At 35.6% G+C, this 23,400-nt stretch overlaps 1 protein-coding gene across 1 annotated transcript in view; it reads left to right on the forward strand.

Moving 5' to 3' along the window:
* Window positions 1–22,991, forward strand: part of BANK1 (B cell scaffold protein with ankyrin repeats 1) — a 485,960-nt gene extending 462,969 nt beyond the window's left edge. Inside the window, exons 12-16 of the mRNA XM_074228107.1 lie at window positions 13,401–13,579; window positions 15,756–15,819; window positions 17,291–17,320; window positions 19,291–19,346; window positions 19,937–22,991. Of these exons, the coding sequence (XP_074084208.1) occupies window positions 13,401–13,579; window positions 15,756–15,819; window positions 17,291–17,320; window positions 19,291–19,346; window positions 19,937–19,996 (389 nt within the window). The 3' untranslated portion in view covers window positions 19,997–22,991. The remainder of the gene's footprint in view (window positions 1–13,400; window positions 13,580–15,755; window positions 15,820–17,290; window positions 17,321–19,290; window positions 19,347–19,936) is intronic.
* Window positions 22,992–23,400: the final 409 nt, after the last annotated feature.

A 23,400-nucleotide genomic window follows, 5' to 3' on the forward strand; every position in this document is an offset into this window, starting at 1 on the left:
GGGAAATTGAAAGGTTAAGTGATTTGCCAAGGATCACACAGTCAAGATATGGCAGAGGAAAAACTTGTGACACCAAGGTTCACTCTCCATCTGCTACCTCAATTATGGAGACCAAACAAAGAATCGAGACCTCTGATACATGAATTGAGACCATTTTTTTTTTCATACATACTAGACCAGGGATTCTTAACTCAAGGTTGTTCTTTTTTCATATGTTGGTAACTATATTTTGGCATAATTAACTTCCTTTGTGATATTATGTATTGTATTCATTTAAAAATATTATTTGGAGAAGGGATCCTTCAGGTTCATCAGAAGACCAAAGAACAAAAAAAAGTCACATTTTTTTTTAAAAGAATCACTGGCTTAGAAGAAAGCTTTGGATGCTTCCTTGACTGGGTGAAGCAGACCTCATCCAGTCTGCACACTAATGAAGTGATTCTCCATGTGATCCTTTTGTTCTGAAATAAATTTGAAGCGGACATTAAATCTCCTTTCTGGTTTCTTCTGACAAGAGGCCCTTGACATCCAAACCTACACAGAAAAGGGTTGGAGTCATAAGTCTCATTTACCACTATCTCAAGGACGTATTTTCCTCTGAAATTCAACGCAAAGCCGATTTCAAGAGAGCATGGGAAGGGGGCAATGGATGTTGTCTATCTCTTCCTAAGATACATAGAAGGAAGAAATAAGGAAGCCGTTTCCCATTGTCTATTGACAGGATTTTTTTGAAAGAAAATGTATACTAAGGGTGAAAAGTAATTTCATGGTTGGCCTTAAAAATTCACTGAAATTTCAGTCAATTAGTTTGTGAAATGGTTCAGGTCTCAAATAATATGAAATTCATGTTATTATACAGAGATTGAGAAGAAAACCAAATGAACCGATATTTGAGAGAAACTACCTAAACACATCTGTGATTGAGTTCATTTGTATAAAGAAAACCAAGAATTAGTCAACTTCCTTCTTCTAGAACACAGTAAAGCTCAGTAGGAGCTGGAAGGTTCTGATGGCAGAACCTACCCTAAATCTTTTTACAGATGAAGGTGACTGGGGCAACTAGATGTTACAGTGGATAGAGCACTGACTCTGAAGTCAGGAGGAACTGAATTCAAATTACAGCTCAGGCCCTTGATATTTACTAGATGTGGGACCTTGGGCAAGTCACTTAACCCCCTTACCTCACCAAAAGAAAACAAAACAACACAAAGGAGGTGACTACCTGCTACCTAAATTGAATCTTGAGGGCAGCCCCCAACAGCCTGATCACCTGCTTCGCTCAACTAGACTCTCCCCCATTCCCCCCACCACCCCTAGCCAATGATACTTCATCTGGATTCATTCTGAATGATGAGCATATTGTCTCCCTTCATACTATTTCCAACACAGAATTTACGAACCCCTGACTAAATAAATATATATCTTAGAAAATTGTTTTTAAAAAACACATGAGTTGGAAGGGACTCCAGTTGTCATCTAATGCAATCCATATCTGGAAAAAAAACATCCCCACAATAACGTACCTGATGAGTGATTTCCAACTTCTGTTGAAAAACTTTCCTATCCACAACTGGCCTGTATTCCCTTTCTCCCATCCTTCTCAGCCTTAACCACCCCACCCCAATATTCCGTTCCAGATCTACCCAGAACTCCACCCTGGGAATGCCTATTCCATTCATTAAAATGACTTCATTTTAAACCTTTTGCTTTCTCAATCCTTCCATCTTCTGGCTCTCACTTGAGACAAGGTTTCCACCTGCTGACACAAGCCTCTATTTCCAGTGTTGTCTGCACTTTCAGTGTTATTGCAAAGTTTTAAAAAAATTAAAGTGATTTAAAATGTCTACATTCATCAATTCAGCTGTTAATCCAGGGCAAATTCTTAAAGTAATCTTTTATAAAAAAGAAAAGATTTCAATGCAATCTATAACAAAGCTCATCTCAGACCTAGATTCTCTGCCCATGGGTTATTTTATTATCAAACCTCATGTAATTCATGGGTTCTTGATTTTTGCTGATTCCTTAATAGTTTGGAGGTAAAACATTTATTTTCTTAAAATCTACTTCTATTCTCCCTCTGGACCTGCAATTTTCAAGAAAAGTAATGAAAGTCCTCCAGGTTGATGCAGCTGTTATACAATTAAGATCCCAACAATTACTGCAGAAGCTGGATGGAACAGACAACATTATTATCCCCATTGGGGGCTACCTCCCAGTACTATTTTAAGTCAGTGTCAGGATGTATATGAAGTGATTTGAGCTTCTTGAAAATAAAGCATCCTTAAATTTTCACAATATATTTATTCAGTTATCAAAGTTCCAATTATTTTCTACTATATGTAAACACAGGGACAGAAAAAATTCAAAACACTATTGGGACATTCAGTAAAGGTCATGAAAGCAAAGGTCAAGTTTTATCTTAATCTGCTAATCTATAAAGGCTTCAAGAATGGATTCACACAGGCAGTTAGGTGGCACAGTGGATAGAGCACCAGGCCTGGAGTCAGGAGGACCTGAGTCCAAATCTGCCCTCAGACACTTAATAATGACCTAGCTGTGTGGCCTTGGGCAAGTCACTTAACCCCATTGCCTGGCAAAAACAAAACAAAACAAACAGACAAAAACAATGGGTTCATAATGACTTGTATATCTGTTGATTGTCCAAGGACCAACCTGTCTAACATCAGAAGGTTGACTACCAGGTGACACATAAGGGTTATCTGTTAGGGCAAAAAATTGAATAGTAATAATAATAATAATAAATGATAATGTCATTTTACATTTGCATGCCTCTAGTTTTGTGCCTTATCTCATTGGAGAAATTCCCACATATCCTTCAATGTGAAGTAGGAGACTAATGGTATTATTTTAGAGCTCAGAAGCTCACATAGCAAGTATGAAATTATTCATTCTTAAAGTCCCTTATAGATCATTTAGTCCTACCCTTTCACATTATTGATCACAACAGTGAGACCCAAAGAGGATAAATTGTTTCCCCAAGGTCGCAAGACTTAACTAATGGAGGAGGATCTGACTGGTAGAAATGCTCAGTGGGGAATTTTCCATTTCTTCAAAAACAGAAATAAGTAACAAGACAATAGGAAAGTGATAGTAGTGATAGTATAAGACAATGAATTGTAATGAAGATTCAGTTAGGACAAGTTATGATCTATCTGATTCATTCTCCAAACCACTAGATGAGATTTCAGGGTATGACACTTCCCCTAGGAGATAGAGGGGGGAACTCTGATTAAAAAATCAAGAAATGGGGTTCATGAAGGGAATCCTCGTTTCTTACATAATCAAAAAACTAAGGAGACAAGCAGAAGTAGGAGGGAAAGAAATTTCTGTTCATTGTTTTTAATTCATTTAAAAATAGAAGATTTAAAAATATACTTAACAGACTTCTAGAGAGTTAGAAAATATAGTACTGAATTGCTCAGGTGAACTGAAATGAAATGTATATTCATTGCTGGAAATGCAAAGGCAATTCACTCAATCTCTATCCTCAAGTAGCTTTCCATTTAAACTAAAGATAAATCACTCATACTAGTAATAATATAAATAATAACAGATAGCATTAATATTCCACCTACAATGGGTTAGGCACTGTACTAACTACATCACAAATTTCCTTTATTCTGTAAAATAACCCTAGGAGGTAAGTGTCAGGCAAAGGATTAAGTGGTCTTGAGTTCAAAGGTGACCCCAGACATTTACGATCCTATTTGCCTCAGTTTCCTCATCTGTCAAGTGAACTGAAGAAGGAAATGGCAAACGCTCCAGGGTGCCCATTTTACAATTGAAACTGAGTCAGAGATTAAGAAACTTGCCCGTGACTATATCTAGTAAGCGTCTGAGACCAAACTTGAATATGAAACTCAATTCTAGATTTGCCCACTATTCTACCTATGATATAAGGAATTTTGATAAAAGTGAATTTAAGTACATTTTGATAGGGACAACTTCATGAAGGAGATGTCACCTACGTTGGGCCTTGAAGAAATGGAAGAATGGAATATTTCCAGGAGAAAGAGGCCAGTATAGTCCCCAGTTCTTAAGTGAGAAGTGTCCTGAGGTTCGTTTCTAAAGGATTTCAAGACAATGAATAGAAGACTGTTTCATAAAGAATTTTGAATTGAATTATGTTAATATATATATAATAAATATCATAATAATTTCTGTGGTAATATATTATGAAATAATAATTTAATAGTAATAATAAATGACAAGCATTTAGGTAACCCTTTACAATTTTGCATACCTTATCACATTTTATATATTTATATTTATATATATTATATATATATTTTTATATTATATTTATATATTCCCATATATTCCACATTCTGAAGTGGGATAGTGATTTTATTTTAGAGTTCAGAAAGCTCAATCTCAGAAAGTCTAAATAGGTTGCCCATGATCGCATAACTAATAAATATCAAAGATGCAACTCAGAGCTAGGAAAAATAAAGAATATGACTTTTGGAATAATATTCTGAATTTTTAACAATAGCCCAAAAGATCCTACTCAATAACTGAGCCACAAGTTGTTGACGGTTTGGTTTCTTTTTCTATGTGTTACTTTGTTTGCTATCGTTTCCTTTCTTAAGGTAGAAAAAAGATATAAGCTATTCACATTTTCACTCTTTGATGCTTGTTTGGCTAATTGGCAATTTATCAAAATGCTGAGCTTTCTAATTGAAAAGCACCAGTCTGGACCACATCAGCCTCTCCTCAAAAAGCTCCAGTACCTTCTAATTATCTTGAGAGTCAAATAGAAAGTTCTTCATTTGCTTCACAAACATTTCCACACCTATTATATAGAATTATGTGTTATTATGCTTTCAGGAGACTTTTGTTGTCCTCCCCCCATTCCTAGAACACCTACCTCTCACACTCATATTTATTAGAATGTCTTGCTTCCTTCAAAACAAATCAGGTGCTGTCTGCTTCTTACATTTGAATGTTTCCTTAGCCTTTCAAGTAGCTAGTGTCCCCCCCCCCAAAAAAAAAAATACAGTGTATTTACTTTGATTGAGATCTGATATTTCAGAGAAAACACCTTCTACCGATGGACATAGCACTCTTTCTTCAACTTTTAGTCTTATATAAGTTCTTAAAGACACTGAAAAGTTAAGTGATGATGATGATGATGATAGATCCTCACAATAACTCTAGATGGAAGGTACAATGTTTATTTCCATATTATAGATGAGGAAACTGAAGCAAAGAGAGACTAAGTGTCTTTCCCAGGATTATGTTGAGACTTACACCAAGGTTCTTCTGATTTCGATGCCCACTTTATAGGACCTATTTTGTATTGTCTCTCATTTTGTATTTTAGTCATATTAGTATATTCCTGTTTCCTTCACAGAGAATTAATTTCTTAAAGGCAGAAATAATTTCCCTTGCTCGGCACTTACCAAGAGCCAAATGAGATGAGAAATGGCTCTCTCAGAATGATTCTGATTCCAACATCCTCTCAGTTATCCCATTACTAGTTATTCAGACTCTAACTTTCTCCACTCCTGAACTCCTATCTTTTGGGCATCTCCCAATCTATTAGAACTGTCATCAGAGCCCAGTCAGAGGAAAAAAACATGAATCACCTTTGAGCCTGTTTGGTAATATTTGAGTAGCTGGAATCAGGAGCTTGGAGAGAAGAGGTGACCAAAGGGAAGTAGAAGACAAAGAGCTACTTGTCATATGCTGATTGTTAGTGCCATGTCTGATTACCAGAGGGGTTCCTCTGTGCAGAATCATTCTGTGACAGTTTCCATAAGGAGATATTTCAGCTTCATGGGTGACTTGGTAGAAGAAGAATCACCGTCAGCCAAAAGAGCAGAAAGCACAAGACTCCAGGGTAAATGGCACCACTAGGAATGCTAGATCCTGATTCACTACCTCTTTTCTGCCCTGGCAGGGATGCTACCTAGAAAACCAGTGCAATGCAACTCATGATTTTTTTTCCTTTGAATCTGAGCTTGGGGGGAGGGGGGTGTCAAGAACAAGTGCTTATATGGAGCAGACTCTCAATTGCTAAATATGTCCTTTGCTGCTGAACTAGTAAGCCCTACGGCTTAGTTGTGTTCCTCCACTTCCCTAAGGATTGCATGCTCCATCATCCCTGAAGAAAAAGATTTACAATAGAGAATGTGTTGACAACTTGTTAGTCCATAAGGCACAGAACTTCCAAAATGAAAATGATTGGATTCTTGCAGATGCATGGGAAGAATGTGTAACCCCCTCAAAAATGGTAACAACTTCATTTTGAGGTCCCCTTCAATTTAGTATCCCAGCAAGGTTCTTCCAAGACCCAAGAAGTTACATATGACAAAATTGAACAACTCGGGGGATCAGAAAAGTGGCTCCCTAGTCATTCCTTTGGCTTCATGTCCAACCCTAGCAATCTCATTCTATCACAGAGGGATGACCTGATATACCTTGATCAACTCAAGGATCCACCCAGTCTGCTCACAGTGACAAACATGGCTTCCTGAATGGTGAAAGAGAAAAACAAGTCTGGTGAGAAAATTTTCTTGTGAACTTTATTATGAATAGACCACCTTGAAGGAAGGTGGATTTCAAATTGCTATTAATGTTGAAATATTTGTTAAAATCTCCCATCTCCCAAATACCAGTAGGATCACCCTTCAAATTGAGTAGTGATTTCATAGCATTTTATCTTTCTTTGAGATGAAAGAGACATTAGGGGACCTTAAAACTCACCCATAACTTGGTAGAATGGATAGAGCTCTGTTTCTGGAATCAGGAGAACCAGTGTTCAAATTCATATTCAGATACTTAGTGCTGTGTGACAATGGACAAATAAACCATACCTTGTTTGCCTCAGTTTCCTCGATTGTAAAATATCTACCCCAATATCTTTGCCAAGAAAATCCCAAATGGGGTCACAAAGAGGTGGATATGACTGAACAGCAGTTATCATCATCATCATCATCATCATCATCATTATGAAGTCTTCCAGTGAAAATGAATTTTTTCTTTTAAAAAAATTTATAGGGGCAGCTGGGTTGCACAATGGATAGAGCACCAGCCTTGGAGTCAGGAGGACCTGAGTTGAAATTTGACCTCAGACACTTGATAATTTCCTAGCTGTGTGACCTTGGCAAAAAAAAAAAATTATTACCCCCTTATTGTTTCTACACTATTGTTATTTTAAAAATGTAGTCATTTTCTCCCATAGAATTCTCTCTTATAATGCAGAAAAAGTTAAGACAGATTAAAAATAGCTATGTCTGATAATAAATGAATAAACAAATATATATTAAGCCCCTACTATGAGCCAAAGTGATACAAAAGACTAGGGAAAGGAGAAAGAGCTGATTTCAAGAAATTTATGTTCTATTGAAGTAACTGTACATATACGCATAAAATAATGTATGAAATAAATACAAGGCATGTGAGGAGAGGACTAAATGAGGGAAGTGCATTATCATCATTTCTCAACTTATTAATAATGGAGGGGAGAATCTGGAAAGAGGTATAATATCAAATAAAATGGGAAAGGGTTCTGGGAAAACCCGATTGTGAAGGGGTTCAATACACTATAGGGGAAGCTAATTAATTCAATGCTTATATCTCTGGACCTGAATTCAAAGACAGTCTTAGATGCCTGCTAACTTAGACCAATGTTATCATCGCCTCCATCAATTTCCTCATCTAGAAAATGGCATAGTAGCACTTCTCACCTAGAGCTGTTGTGATAATAAAATGATATAATGTTTACAAAGTGTTTTTCAAATCTTAAAACACCATAAATGGTAGCTATTATTATTAAATGCCATCCTGAAGAGTTTGTATTTTATGCTAGAGGCAAAAAGTAGTTATTAAACATTTAATTTTTTATTTTAATTCTTTTTCCAATTAACAATCATTTATTTTTTCTTCTTGCCTCAATCTTCTTCCTAATGAAAAAAAAGAATGAAAAGAAAAAATAAGAGATATCATATGAGAGCTAGCAAGAATGGTAAAAATTAAGAAGAGTTGTTTTGAATTTGGTTTTTTTGTTTGTTTTTTAGTTTTTACAAGGCAGTGGGGTTGAGTGACTTGCCCAAGGTCCTCAGCTAGGTTATTATGTATCTGATACAGGATTTGAACTCAGGTCTTCCCGACTCCAGGGCCAGTACTCTATCCACTCTGCTGCCCAATTGCCCCAAGAAGTTTTTAAATAAGAAGGAATCATAAGTGTATTTTTAGGCAGCAGAAAAGATGTCTCTTATTCCAGTATATCCTTCATAGAGCTGCCCAAGTTACAATTCTGATCATGCCTTCCCTCCTCCTATCTTCTCCCCAATAAACACAAATATATTTATTTGGGAAATTCAAGGACTCTTTATTTCCTTCAGGATCAAATATAAAATCTTTAGCTTAGGTTTGAAAGCCTTTCACCATCTAAGTAACTTACCTAGAGTTACAAAGGCAAGATTCAGTCTGAGACCTTCTGACTCTTTATTTCACCATGTGAATATTTGTCCTGGAGAAAAAATTTCCCTCTCTGTCAATAGCACCACTTCTTACACAAATTTTACACAAATCTTCGACTTTCTATGTCCTTGTCCTTCTCTAATCCCCCCCTCCCCCTTTCCCCATTGGTTGCTGTTTCTTGCAGCTCCTACATAAGATGAGGAGAAGGGGTGGCTAGGTGGCTTAGTGGATAAAGCACCGGCCCTGAAGTCAGGAGTACCTGGGTTTCAAATCCGGTCTCAGATACTTAATAATGACCTAGCTGTGTGGCCTTGGGCAAGCCACTTAACCCCATCTGCCTTGCAGAAAAAAACCTTAAAAAAAATAAGATGAGGAGAGATTGGAGATTAGTAAGATAGTAGTTGGTGCTGACCTTGGGATTCCTTATCCCATTGTTAGGAATATGCAAGTTTTTTTTAACATTTCCTCAGTTGCTCTGCTTAGTTTCACCTTTTGTATCTGTCCTTTTAAAATTGAGTTTATTCTTGAACTTCTCATCAAGTTACTTAAGGGTTTATTGATACTTTATCCATCCTATCCCTTAAAAAATCATTCTTGGGGCAGCTAGGTTGCACAGGAGTCAAGGAGTACCTGGGTTCAAATCCAACCTCAGACACTGAATAATTACCTAGCTGTGTGGCCTTGGGCAAGTCATTTAACCCCATTGCTTTGAAATATCTAAAAAAATATTCTTGACGGCATTCCTTTCCTCAGAACCCATAGCATCATTTCTGTCTTTCCTCTGATCTCTTTGAAGTCTGCTGTCCCCAAGTCTATGGCAAATATCTTAATGTGCACAATATTTTGCTCTTATTTATTTCAAATATTCAAATGGAATGGTCAATTTGTTCCATAGTTTCCTTCATCTTCATTTCTTCAGACAATTATACTTGATTAGCCATATTCAGATCCAGATTTAATACTTTCCTTCAACATTTTTTTTTCTACTTCCTAAAAGATGATACAGTCAAACAAGTCAAAAACTTATCATATTTATCCAGGTGCTTTCTGGGATATAAACTATCAGTGCAGTGTATTGGATTATTAAATATTATTGATAATAAATTATGGAACTAATATTTTATGACTTTTACAAATAAAATAAGGGCCACTATTAAAAAATACCCCCAAATGATATCATGGTAGAGACTCGTACTCTTCTGATCCCTTAATTACATTGATTATAGAATATATACTGGTCCTAAGTATGCTTTTTCAATCCAGAATAAAAATGATGCAGCAATACACTGATGAAGGCCAAGACCACAATAATGTGTCAACATCAGTGGATAGCTGGATGCTTCCCCTCTGCATCTGTAGGGTGGGTGATACACTTAAGAACAGGAGAAGGCATTTAGATGGCACAGGGGATAGAGAGCACCAGCCCTGGGATCAGGACGACCTGAGTTCAAATCCAGACTCAGACAATTTAATAATTGCCTAGGTGTGTGACCTTGGGCAAGTCACTTAACCCCATTGCCTTAAAAAAATTTTTAAAAAGAAAGAAAAGGAGAATAAAATTGTCTATGCATTTCCATCACACTAAAGACAATAAATCAGAAGATCTTAATTTTAATCAGATTTCATAGAGTCTATAAGACAGGAAAGGAAAAAAAATTACATCTTTATTTTCACTAACCTCAAACTGAAATTTAGCATTTCCTTTAATTATTGTAAAATGCTATTCGAATGGTCTATACTACACTAAAAAAGGATTAAAAATCATGTGTGAATAGTAGCTTGAATATAGGATAAAACCAGTAGAAGAGAAATTCCCAAGGAAATATTATCTAAGAGCAATATACCCTCTGACAACTGATATCTATACTTCAAATGTACAAGGCAGAGATAACAAGCAAGGTAAACTAGATATCCCAATGCTAGACAATACCCCTGGTTCCTGGTAAGACTAGTAACTAAAACATTGTTCTAGAAGGATGCTTTAACTCAAAAGGAACAGAATAGGTTAAAGGGCATTGGGGATTGAGTAGCATTTTATATAAAAGTAATATAGGAACTAGAAAAGTTGGAATAGCATGGAGAATATCAGGGTAAAGATCAACAGAAGTACAGAGCAATATGGTTGTTAGTGTTTGCCATGAACAATCTGGAAAAGAGAGAAAAGAGAGGAAGAGCTGAGGAACCAGATCACAAAATCTATCATGGTGACAACATAGTAATTATCGAGAACTCTGATTATGCAGCTATCTGTTGAAGTTTTCACCACCTCAATCAAATGCAGAACAGCCAAACATTTCTTAACTTACCTTAACGATAATGCCATCATTCAAAAGGTAGAGCAACAATTAATTTTGCCCTGGGAAATGATGGGAAAGGATGATGGAAGACAGTTGCTTTATCATATTTGAATTTGTAAGAGAAAAGGTAAGGAAAACCAGGCATGATCTGAATTGCACCCTAGATTTTAGACGAGCAAAGGAGAGGAGTAATCAATAAGATCCCATGAACTAAATTTAACAAGAGAAGTCAACTTAGGAGACAGGGGAAACTCTCAATATTCTCAAGACACAAAAAGAGAGAAAATAAGAAGCTGCCAAAACACAATGATGAAGAAGTATAGTAAATTCAAGAACCAATTTAATTTGTTAAAACATACAGACAATGGAAACAGGTAAAGGTAACTGCCAGGTGATACAGTGGATAGAGTGCTGGACCTGGAGTCAGGAAGGCTAAGCTTCCTGCATTCAAATCCAGCCTCAGACATGTACCAGCTGTTTGACCCTGAGAAAGTCACCTGTGAATAGAGCACCAGCTGTGGAGTCAGGAGCATCTGAGTTAAAATCTGGTTTCAGATACCTAATAATCACCTAGCCATGTAAACTTGGGCAAGTCATTTAACCTCATTGTTGGGCAAAAAACAAAACAAACAGATTAAAAACATAGATGGCACAATAATCAAATCTGTAGATTTAAATAAGAGGAATAACTAATATGATAGATGATAGAATCAAGATTTCCAAACTTCTTGATAACCTAGGTCAACTTTATTATGATGAAATGGAACAAGGATAGATGTAATATTCTTAGATCAAAAACCATCAGTTTCAGAAGCCCAAGACAGGAATTCATAGCTAGTCAAAAGTTTATCTGAATCAAGATCTGAGGATTTGGGTGGACTACCACCATAAATGCAAACAGTATGACATGGAAACAAAAAGGCAAATGCAATATTAGGTTACATTAAGTGAGGAATATTGGCAGACTAAGGCAGGAGCTAGTCTTCCTATACTTTACACTGGTCATTATCAGGTCGTTATTGGTTTAGTTTCTGGGCATCTCATAGTAAAAATAATATCGATAAGCATCGAGGAACCAAGATGGTAAAGATCTCAAGGTCATGCCATATGAAAATTGGGGTAAAAAAATCTGGAATATTTATCCTGATAAAGAAAAATCTTCGTTTGGCCCATGTGAGCTGTGTTGAAGTATCTGAAGGGCTGTCACATTCCAGTTTGGACCCAGAAGATAAAATAAGGAACAATGGAATGGAAGTGAAAGAGGCAGGCGTACACCTTTATATAGAAAAATTTTCTTTTAATGATAGTTTTCTAAAAGTGGAATTGACTGCCTTGGGAATCTCTGGATTATTGTCTTACTGGAATTATCAAAGTAAACATTCTTTGTCCACTTATAGTATTTTTTGAGAAAATTCTTACTCAGAGTGAAGTTGTACTAGATGGCTTCTGGGGACACTTTAAACTTTTAAAAAATGTGATCCACCATCATTCGCTAGTGGTTGGATATTTCAGTCAAAGTGGGAAAGGGAGCTATAAAACTGGGCACACCCTTTGATCTAGCAGTACCACTTCTAGGTCTATATCCCAAAGAGATCATACAAAAGGGAAAAGAACTCACATATACCAAATTATTTATAGCAGCTCTTCCTTCCTTCCTTCCTTCCTTCCTTCCTTCCTTCCTTCCTTCCTTCCTTCCTTCCCTCCCTCTCTCCCTCCCTCTTTCCTTCTTTCTTTCTTTCTTTCTTTCTTTCTTTCATTCTTTCTTTCTTTCATTCTTTGTTTCTTTCTTCTCTTTCCTTCATATTTTTGGTTGGAGTTTTCTTGTACAAAATGAAATCTATATTGGATTGTTTACAGTCTCTAGGAGAGAAGAAGGGAGGAAGGGAATAAGCATCCAATTTTTTACTCAAAGCTTAAAAAATTAATATTGAAAATTGTTTAACACACAATTAAGGAAAAATAAAATATTATTTTTAAGGTAGAAAATGAAAGAAAAAACCAAGAACCTATTATGTATCAGACAACATGCCAAGTGCTTTATAAATATAATCTTATTTGATTCTCAAAACAACCCCTCTAAGGTAGGTATTATTATTATTATTATTAATCCCATTTTACACATGAAGAATCTGAAACTGAAGCAGTCAGAGGTGAAGTGACTTGAACAGTCACACAGTTACTGTGTTCTGTGGTCACATCTGAACTCAAGTCTTCCTAACTGTAAGCCCAGTGCTTTTAGTTGGAAAATTTTGCCTTCTCAGTTTCCCTGTCTTTTTTTCATGTGTTGAATCAATAGAAGGTGTGGAATAAGGAATCTATATTCCAAATATGCATACATACATACATACATACATGTGAGGAATCCTAGACTAGGACTATCCCATCCTTTAATGTTCCTGCATTTTCTATCACTATCTGTTCACCCAGCTACCCCGAGGCCAGCAACGCAAAAGGACCACGGAGTGCTCTTCTTCCTGTATAGTGAATTCCCTATTTACAATGCCTCATGCAGCTTTCAGGGTCTCACCTGTTATGGATCACCTTCAACATTCTACTTTGCAACTGCTAATGAATATTTGAGGAAAGTGAGGAATCAAAAAATGACCAGATGATAACTGATGTGTTAAAATTCTCTCCCTTGTGCCAATCTAGATAGAATTCGAGTAGACAGTCAACAGTGTTCTGCCCTGAAATGCTGCATCCCCTCTGGCCAAGAAGAACTCATAATTTTGCAAGAAAAAGTAAAATCTGGAGAACTTTCTGTGGATGAAGCCTTGAAGAAATTCAAACAGTGGCAAACCGGACAGAGTGGACTTGAAGTTACTCAGCAGGTAACCTCAACGGTCCCCCTTCTGTCCCCAGAGATAATGCCTAGTCATTGAGCATCTTCTCAATCAACTCAAACTCTTCACACAACCTCAGCCATAATAACACAGCCCTTGGAATTTCTAGATGCTCAAACCAATGCCTTAATACTTCTAATAAAAAGCTTTTAAATAAGCATGCTACAGATTTACAAACCATTGGTGGATTTAATTCTGAGATAGTTTCTGTCTGCACAAATATTTATTCAGCTTCTAAAAGTTGATTTTTAACCTATCTAAATGTTTCATGAAAATTATTTCCAAGATTAAGTGAAAGGCAGTCGGGCATATCTGCATAGGGCCAATACCTAGAAAAAAAAAGAATAAAGGCATCAGCCAATTAATTAAAGAAATGGCCTGAAGACAAAAAAAGACAATAATCCCAAAAGAAATATAGTCAATTGTCCCATCCCCATTCTTAACTTTGTGTTATACTCTAGGGACAATTATGTTTGTGGGGAATTTATAAGAGTATTACATATTTGTGCTTCATTAACCTAAGGCAGATTTCCCAGGTTTTCTCATTTCATGGCTTGGAATGCTTGGTATCTTTCATAGCACCGTTAGGCCAAAAAACTAACAAACTAATGGTTTCATTTTTTTTAAGGAACTTGATTGAACTTTAAAAAATCCAATAGTGTTCCATGAGTTTCTGTCACAGCACATTTAGGGAAAGCAGACCTAAGGACTATGTGGGCGCTGAGAAATTAGAGATAAGTGAGTTTATGTCTACAGGACTTGGAAAGAGATGGAATTAGGAAGAATTAGGACATCAATAAAATTTTGTTTGTTCTTCCTTTCATCAGCAGCTTTCCATTTCTTTTTCTTTCTTTTTTTTTTTGTTTTTCTTCCTTTTTATTTTCCCTTCCTCGTGTCCTGGCACTGCCCACCCCCAAGATAGCCTATGTTCTTCCATTCACTAAAGTCTAGGATTTGATCTCCGTGGAACTTTCCTCTGATTCCAAAATTCTGCCCTCCCTCCCTCCCTACTGCAAAATTTCCATTCTCTCAGTGCTGTTAATGAGAAAAAAATTAATAAAATAACCCACACCAAATAACAAATGAATGATACAAAAGTACCATTTCCTTTAAAAGAAAGTGTCTTTGGAGGTAATTAATTAACCAAAAGAACAAATCTCTAATTGTATTTTAGACTGTGGCAATTGGGAAATAATTCAGAGCAGGAGCCAGTCCTTAAATCACCTTTTATAAGCAAATGTCTATCTTTGCCTAAGGCCTGTCCGAGTTGTAGGCAAAGTTGACTAGAACTGATTTTCTCCAGATTTCAAAGTTTAATAAGCATTTTAATAAGTTCAAGACTTTGTTAACCTAACAACAAAAAAAGATGGCTTTTATATGGAAGATGCTGTGAACGTAGAATCTACATATATTGGTAGCTCATTGAAAAAGAGGGATGGTAGAGAGAGAGTGAGGAGTTCAGGATGATGGCCAAGTTGTGGCTGGGATGATGATGATGGCCTTGACCGGAAGGAACAGGGAGCTGGGAAGGGGAAAGAGATTGGAGACAAAGATAATGAGTTCAGTTTGAGACATGTTGAATGTAAAATGTTAGTTCAAGATAGTTAATAGGCATTTAGAGATGGAAGACTAAAGATTAGGAGAGAAATGAGAATGGATTAAGAAATCTGAGAATCATCTTCATAGAAATGAGAAATTGAATTTCTGGGAGCTGATAAGATCACCTAGCAAAATAGTTTAGAGTAGTGTCATGAAGACAATGAACATGAATTTGGACAGACTAAAAATCTGTGGAGATTAGAAGGGCCTGGTGTACTATAGTCACAAAGAATTGGACATGACTGAACAGCTGAGCAACAAAAGGAAGAGAGGAGGGACCAGTACACAGCCTTAGGGATGTTAAACTATAAGATAATCAGAGATATAAGTACCCACTGCATGTTGGCTTGCATCCTAGATGTTTGGGGGGTGGGGACAGGGAGCGAAGGAGAAGGACAAATTAGGCCTTAGTTTGAGAGTTTTCTATTTTTGTTTCTGAGTACCTTTCAAAAGCCAACACAACACAGAAGTTAATTTGGCTTAAAAATCTATTTCTTCACCCCATTTTAGTCCATGATAAAACTCCAATTATTAACATTTATTTGTGGATATGTTTCTCCTTAAGGAAAAGTTACGACAGCTCCGAGGTTGTATTATTGGGAAGAGACCAGAAGAAGAACACTTCTATGGTAAATTAAAGTTTCCTACTATTATTATTTTTAATCCTTGAGTTATAGCTCTGAAAAGCTTTAGCTAAGGTATTAGTTATCATCTTGATGATAGATGCATAAATTTAGGACTGAAAGGAACCTCAAAAAACTGTCTAGTTCAATCCCCACATTTTACAGATGAGGAAACTGAAGTACAGAGAGGTTGAGTCCTGTCACATTAGGATGTGCACTCAGGTCCCCCCACTCCAAATCCCAGAACTTTTTTCTACCATGCCTCTTTGCTGGCATAGTGAATTCATCAGTGTTGGCACTCCTTCCACCAGGGAAGATCACAAGACTTCTCCCTTACACGTGAGTTCCTGAGGTGAGGGATGGGGAAGGGGTAACAGGGTATTCCTCAGGAACTCAGAGGCAACCCTTGTTCTTGCAAGTTCATCAGTCACATTTGTTCTCATTTATATGTCTCCCATACATCATCCTCGATGCCATAGTTTCTGTGCTACTCCTCCTGCGCTTTATGATACTTGCATACCAAAGTGCTCTACCCTCTGGGTTACTCTTCGGTTTAATGTTCTGTGACTGTAGTCCCATGTGAATCCATGATCAATAGCCATATAACCATGCTAATAATTAGTTATTATTACTACTATTTTAAATCATTGACAATTCATTCCATAGCCTTCATAGACATCTATTTCCCATCTATCACACAGGTATGGTCTATTCTTAACCATCTTTATTATCTCTGATCGGATTCCCACACCTTCCAGAAGGCTTTAGGGAAGACTCCCCTTGCCATTAATTACCATGTGCTCAGCAAATGAAAAACAAATTTAATGCTGGGCTAAAGAAAACACAATTAAGAAGTTAAATTTACCCCACAAGTCACAATGCTTGCCAAAGCCAAATATAAATTACCAGGGCAATTATTCCCAATGCTTTTTCACTCTTACCCAGGGCCCCACTCACAGAGAAGGTTGAATTGACTAAGCTACTTTTAGGACCCTAACTGGACTAAAGAAGACTTGAAGTTCACAAATTCATAATTACCAGGGATGACTATCTTCAGTTAACAAGCACTGGTTTATTCCAAGACTGAAAAAAAAGGAAGACTACAAAACAATAATGGCTACTAATTGCTAATCTTTATACAACAGTTTAAAGTTTGCTAAACATTATATGTGCATATGTACATGCATCTAGCTATATGCATATATCTACATTAGATGACAGATAAAATCTTATTTAAAAATAACTAATAAAAAGAAAGAACCTTTTCCTTACTCTCAGAGTGATTTAAAGTTTAGTTAAAATGCAGTGATTTAGGGTTAGAGTTTTATTATTTTATTTGTGAAATCAATTGAAATTTAAAGGGGAAGAATAGCTTCTAACAGGGATGGAAAGGAGGGCAGGGAAAGGCAGAATCTACAATTGTTCCCCTCAGAAGAAATAAGCAGTATTAATTACCATGTTTTTTTTTTCTTTCCAGATAAAATCACCATCGTGCACCATCCTGATTGTAAGTATATTAAAAAAAAAGATGTCCAATTCACAAATATAAACAATTTCAGATCCCAGTATCTAATAGTAACCATCATTTGATCTAAGATTGCTTGGAAAGAACTGCAGTCAGTGAATACTGCAAAAGCAGTAAAGATGTTTTTGAGGTAGTAAGAATTCACTTGGGCTATTTCTTTTGACTTTGAGTCCATCTCTGGACTTCATTTTAAAGCCCCTTGGGCTACTGGTGCTGGGATGGGGGTGGTAGAGGCAGAGAGAATTCATTAAAAATGCTACCTATTTTTAGCTCTGTTTAGTCTCTAGGGATCTGCCAAGTCAATAAAACATAATATTCGGTCAGTATTTATTGAGGACTAATCAGGTGCAGAGCAGGACCAGACACTACCCCAAAGGAAAAAAAAATGATGTTTGATCTCAAGATACAGCTTCCTTTTATATATCTCTATCTCTGTCTCTATCTATCTCTATCACTATCTGTCTGTTCTGTCTGTCTGCCTATCTATCCATCTCTCTCTCTCTCTCTCTCTCTCTCTCTCTCTCTCTCTCTCTCTCTCTCTTTCATTGTTTTAGAGAATTCTTAGTGAAATGGACCTCTGATAATGCAGAATATTTATCTCTGCCTCACATTTCAGGGACTTTTGATGGAAATATTTTTGTGCTATATTTAAAGGCAGGCCCATACCTGTGGAAATTTAGAAAAGGATAAAAAAAATTTGGAGTGATGGAAATTGATCATGGGATTAAAGCTGAAGGAACTTTCAAGATTTCTAGGGCAGATACTTCAATTTAGGAAACTGGTGCTCGGTGAAGGAAATAACAGCCTATCATGGTATTAAATAATAAAACGAAGAGTCAGTCTAGGGCTTCAAATGCCAATCCAATGTACTTTTGACTACAATGGCTTGAGTCAGTTTGAGAGTAGAGATATATCATAAAGATTAATGAGTATTTTTCTGCATTTATAGTGACCTACTCAGTCAATCAAATACCATTTATTAAGGGCTTCTGATGTGTGAGGCAGTGGGGATACAAGGAAAGGCAAAGAACAGTCCTTACCCTCAATGAGCTCACAGTTTAATGGAGAAGACAACATACAAATATGTCCAACCAAGCCATAGATAAATTGCTTATAATATCAGAAGAAGACACTTGCATTAAGGAAGATCAGGAAAGGATTCTCCATATAATAATAATAATAATAATAATAATAATATTTTAGCTGGGAGTTCCTACTATGTGCTAAGAATTATAGGCAGATAAGGAATGCTCCAAAAGTATTTTGTATTGGTACAAGTCAAGTGAGGAGGGCAGTAGTGATGCTGAATTAGGACTTGGGGAGCCAGTTGTGAAGGAATGATTATCTTATGACATTGTCAGGTAAAAGAGTATCACTGTCAAAAGCCATGGAAGGAAAATATCAATTATTTGATTGCCATCTTTCCTACATGACACTCAATACAAATTAATTCCTACTAATAGAATTTGTGGGCATGAGAAGGGAGAGTAATAATGGGAGAAATAGGTAAGATAGAGACAGAAGGAGGCAGATGGTAGAGAAATAGAAGGATAAAAATAGAAATATTAGAAGATAGATATGCCTACTAATTTCACACTGAAATGGAGCTTGATTTAAGAATGGAGTCACAGAAAAAAAGACCTTTGTCTCTTTGTCACCCCAGTGAGACACAACGGATGACCTAAACTGGTTGTACCAAAGTGTGGTTTGACAAACTATCTTTATAATAAAAAGAAAATGAAAACTTCCCTTTAAAGGACAGAACTAAAGAGTTGAGAATGAAAGGATTGTAGTTTCCCCTTCCACCCATAAACCAACACATTTTATGATGTCTTGATTCCTGATGGATTATGAGGTTTTTAATCATCTACAGGTTTCCCTTCTTTTTTTCTCTCTAGCCATTCCCTATAAAATAAACAATAAATGTTAACATAATCTCTCTGCTTTTCCAGTTAAAGAAACTGCCCAAAATGAAAACATTTTGTATGGAACACCTGCTACTAATAAGGTATGGGTAAATTACCCCAATTTATGAACAACCTAAGGGAAAAGATTGCTGAATAATAATGAATGAAAAAGAATAAAGAATGAATAAGAGAAAGAGCATTTGAAACATAATGGATGACCTAAACTGACTTTACCAAAGTGAGGTTTGACAAACTCTCTCTAAGATAAAAAAATAAAATAAAACAGGTTAATTTACCCTTAGAAGACCGAGTTAAAGATTTGAGAATAAAAGAGCCTCCTACCTGTCTGTGACAATCTGAGTAGTCTTCCCTTGACATAAGGAAGATAATTCTTCTCTCTGAAGGTCTGTAATCCCTGAAGGTTTTGGTAAAATGTTCTTATTAAGCAAAGAACTTTTCTTCCCAAAGCAAAGACTTTTTTTACAATTGAAAGGGAAGGAAAGAAAATCAAAATATGTTTATCTCATACATATTTTGTATATATTTATCTCATTATATATCATGGTACATAGAGATTTTTAAAAGTGCCTATTGATTGATATGATTTTTGGAAAACAAAGGTTATAGTCTAATGTCACTACACTTATCAGAGATGAAGAAATACAATCCTGCCTCTTTTTTTTTCTTTCAGCTTTCCCTTAAACCCCAGGTAGATAAGGAGTATGGTTTCTGTTGGAGAAAAGATTATTAAGGAGGTAAAATCTCAACTACAATTTGCAGATCAATTAAAAATCAAGAAGTGGTAAGCCCAAAGAACAATGGCTCAGGAAAAATGGACAATCAAGTAAATCCAGAACATTCAGATGTTTCCTTGACTTTTCCTCTTTGAATGAACACTTGTGATTTTACTAAATGATTGATTCTCCAAAAGATTTGTAGATAGAGCTGTTACTAGATATTAGATGAAACATTTCTATTGTCAGTCTATTATTGAATAATACATTTCCCTATTATTATATTTTCAGAATATTATAATGAAATCTGAAGTCTATAAATGGATTAAGTCTGTGCTTGGATTATTTGATTTTTCAAAGGCAAGTTTATATTATGGCAAAAGAAATCTCTTTCTCAAATTGCCCTTGATTTTAACAATTGTTGTTCTCCATTCCAGAGTGGGAAATAAATGAACATTTCTGTCACCAAAACAAAATAATAATAATAATAATAGTTAGCATTTATATTGGACTTTAAAGTTTGCAAGGTGCTTTATAAATCTTATTTCATCTTGTTCTCAAAATTGATAAATGCGTGCTATCCCTATCTTTACAATGAGGAAACTGATACAGACAGGTCAAAAGACTTTGCCCAAGGTCACAAAGCTAGTAAATACTGGAGATCAGATTTGAATTCAAATCTGGTGTTCTATCTACTGTGTCACCAAGTTGACTCCAAATATGGCAAATGGTATAATTGGAAATAGCTCACATGGTACATTGTCAAATACCATCTCCCTATCTACCATTTTCACAGACAGATGTAAAAGATAGATGATTTTAACAATGTCAAGGTAGTTAATTCATGACTCTTGGACTAAGAAAGACCCTGTTCGCTCCTTACATCCTTGGTGGGGGAAAAGCATGGATATTTAATTTGGCATCCATAAGTTTTAAAACTATATTAATTAGGATTTATTTTTGAACAATAATATAAAAGGCTACTACTCTGAAAGACTTCTTAACTCTATCAAAGTAGTGACCATTTCTGATTTCAGAAGATTTTCACCTATCTCCTGGTGGAGCATGGTTGCACAAGTGGAATAGAATAAGACATCCATCTTCAGAAATGGCCAATATGTTCATTTATTTCTCTTGTCTATCCATTTCATTAAAAGGGACAGCTTCATTTGGGGTTATGGGACAAGTTAGTGAATAGTGATAGATTTTAATGCAAAAAAAAAAATCAACAAAGCATGGGGGGGGTGAACAAATGACTTTGTTACTATCTTGATATATATATATATATGTATATAGCGAAGCAATGAGGTTGAGTTATTTGCCTATGGTCACACAGCTAGTAAGTGTCAAGTATCTGATGCTACATTTGAACTCAGGCCCTCCTCTGAATGAGTTAGTTTTACATAACTATTTGTAAAAGATGCTCAGAGGCAGCTAGGTGGTTCAGTAGAGTAGACAGACTGCCAGGGTGGAGTCACCTGAATTCAAATCCAGCCTCAGACACTTTCTAACTTGTGTGATCCCTGAAAAATCACTTATCCCTATTTGTCTCAGATTTCTCATCTGTAAAATGACCTGGAGAAGGAAATAAGAGACCTCTCTAATATCTTTGCCAAAAAAAAAAAAAAAATACAAATGGAGTCACAAAGAGTTGAACACAACTGAAAAATGAATGAATGGAAACTTCTTATTTGCTCCTTTTCTTTGAATATTGAAATGTTTGCACTTACCGATAATTATTTTATTCATATTTCAAAAGATTAAAGCATTTATAGATTTATTTTTTTGAAATCTGTGCCCATCTCATTTATGTATTGTTAGTAGATAACAGCTATCTCCTTCTGTTTTGTAAACCTATGGCCACAAAGGACAAATAGACCATCTTTTCTGTTTTGACTCAATATGAATAACTTCATTATTCCATGATCTGTATCTTCCATTGAATGATCTTGCCATCTCATTATCTCATGTCTAAATAATAGCAACTCGGAACAAATCTAGTGTCCTTACTTTAGACATGGCTGTTCATTGACCGTAATTAAATTGAATGTTTAAATCTATGCCTGAATCGTCTAAATAAATACAGTCTATTTTGTGATATTAAACTAGTTTTGTTCTTTTTTTCTATATCTATCAGAAATAAAAATTATCTAGCAAGTTCTTTGACTTTGGTATTTGGAAAAGTTAAAAAAGATCTCAAATAGAACTTCCTGAATTAAATTTAGTATATTCTGGAAATAGAGAATAAAGAACTTTTCAAAAACATTTCTAGCATTCAAAAATTGAAGGGAAAATTTTCTTTCATGTTTACAGGTGTGGCAAATCATTGTTGGGAGGATGCAGAAAGAGCCCCAAGCAGTTATTAGGCTCTTACTAGGGTGGCTAGCATTTTACTAAGGCAAAATGACAGGACATCCCCGCCTTCCAAGAGCATACATTATAATGTCATTACAAAACACACAAAAGGGGACTGAAAGGAGAATGGGGTGAGAGATGTAGCTGGGGGCAAACAAAGAACTTTGGCAAACTACATTGCATTTTATAAGATTCTAGATTTAGAGCTGGAATGAATATCAGAGTTCTAGCTCACTCATTTTGGAAACTATTAAGAAAGCATAAATGGTTTTCTCAATGGTACACTGTAAGGGTCAAAGTAAATCTCATTTTTCTGATTAAATCAGTGTATTTTTCCATAGCACCATATTAGGGACTATTACTATTAGAAATATTTCACAACTTTTTAAATAATAAGCTTCTTGGGAAAGCTAGATGATTCTGGGGTCTGGAGTTGAGAAAATCTGAGTTCAAATCCAACCTCAGATACTTACTGGTTATGTGACCCCGGACAAATTTCTTAGCCTTGTTCGTCTCCCCATCTGTTTGTTTCCCCATCTGTAAAATAAGTTGGAGAAGAAAAAGGACAAACAACTCAAATATCTTTGCCAAGAAAGCCCCAAATAGGGTCTTGAAGAATTGGACAGAATTGAAATAACTAATCAAAATTTTTTTTTCTTTATGCTTTTGAGTCAACTGATTATTTAATATTTATTAATATGTATTTTGTACAGGAATAAATCTTTATGTCATGAATGTTTTGATGGATGATTTTTAATATATTCTTGTCTCTTTCTAAGCTGAAAATTAAAAAGTGAGAATTTATAAGTAAACTCAAACATTTAAAGAATAATTAGCTCTCTTTTTTTCAAAAATAGAAAAAGCAGGTACCTTGCCAATTCCTCCTCTAAGATAAATATATTCCTGATAAATAAATCAGGGAAAGATGTCTTCAAGAAATCTGTGAACCAATTTATAAATGTCTTCAAAGCATTGATTTAAAAATACTAAATGAAAAATATGATAAAGTATTCAAAAATATTTCCTATGACAAAATCAGATTTATATTATGCATATTATATTATAT

This window comes from Macrotis lagotis, chromosome 3 (assembly GCF_037893015.1).
Source record: "Macrotis lagotis isolate mMagLag1 chromosome 3, bilby.v1.9.chrom.fasta, whole genome shotgun sequence".
Classification (NCBI taxonomy): domain Eukaryota; kingdom Metazoa; phylum Chordata; class Mammalia; order Peramelemorphia; family Peramelidae; genus Macrotis; species Macrotis lagotis.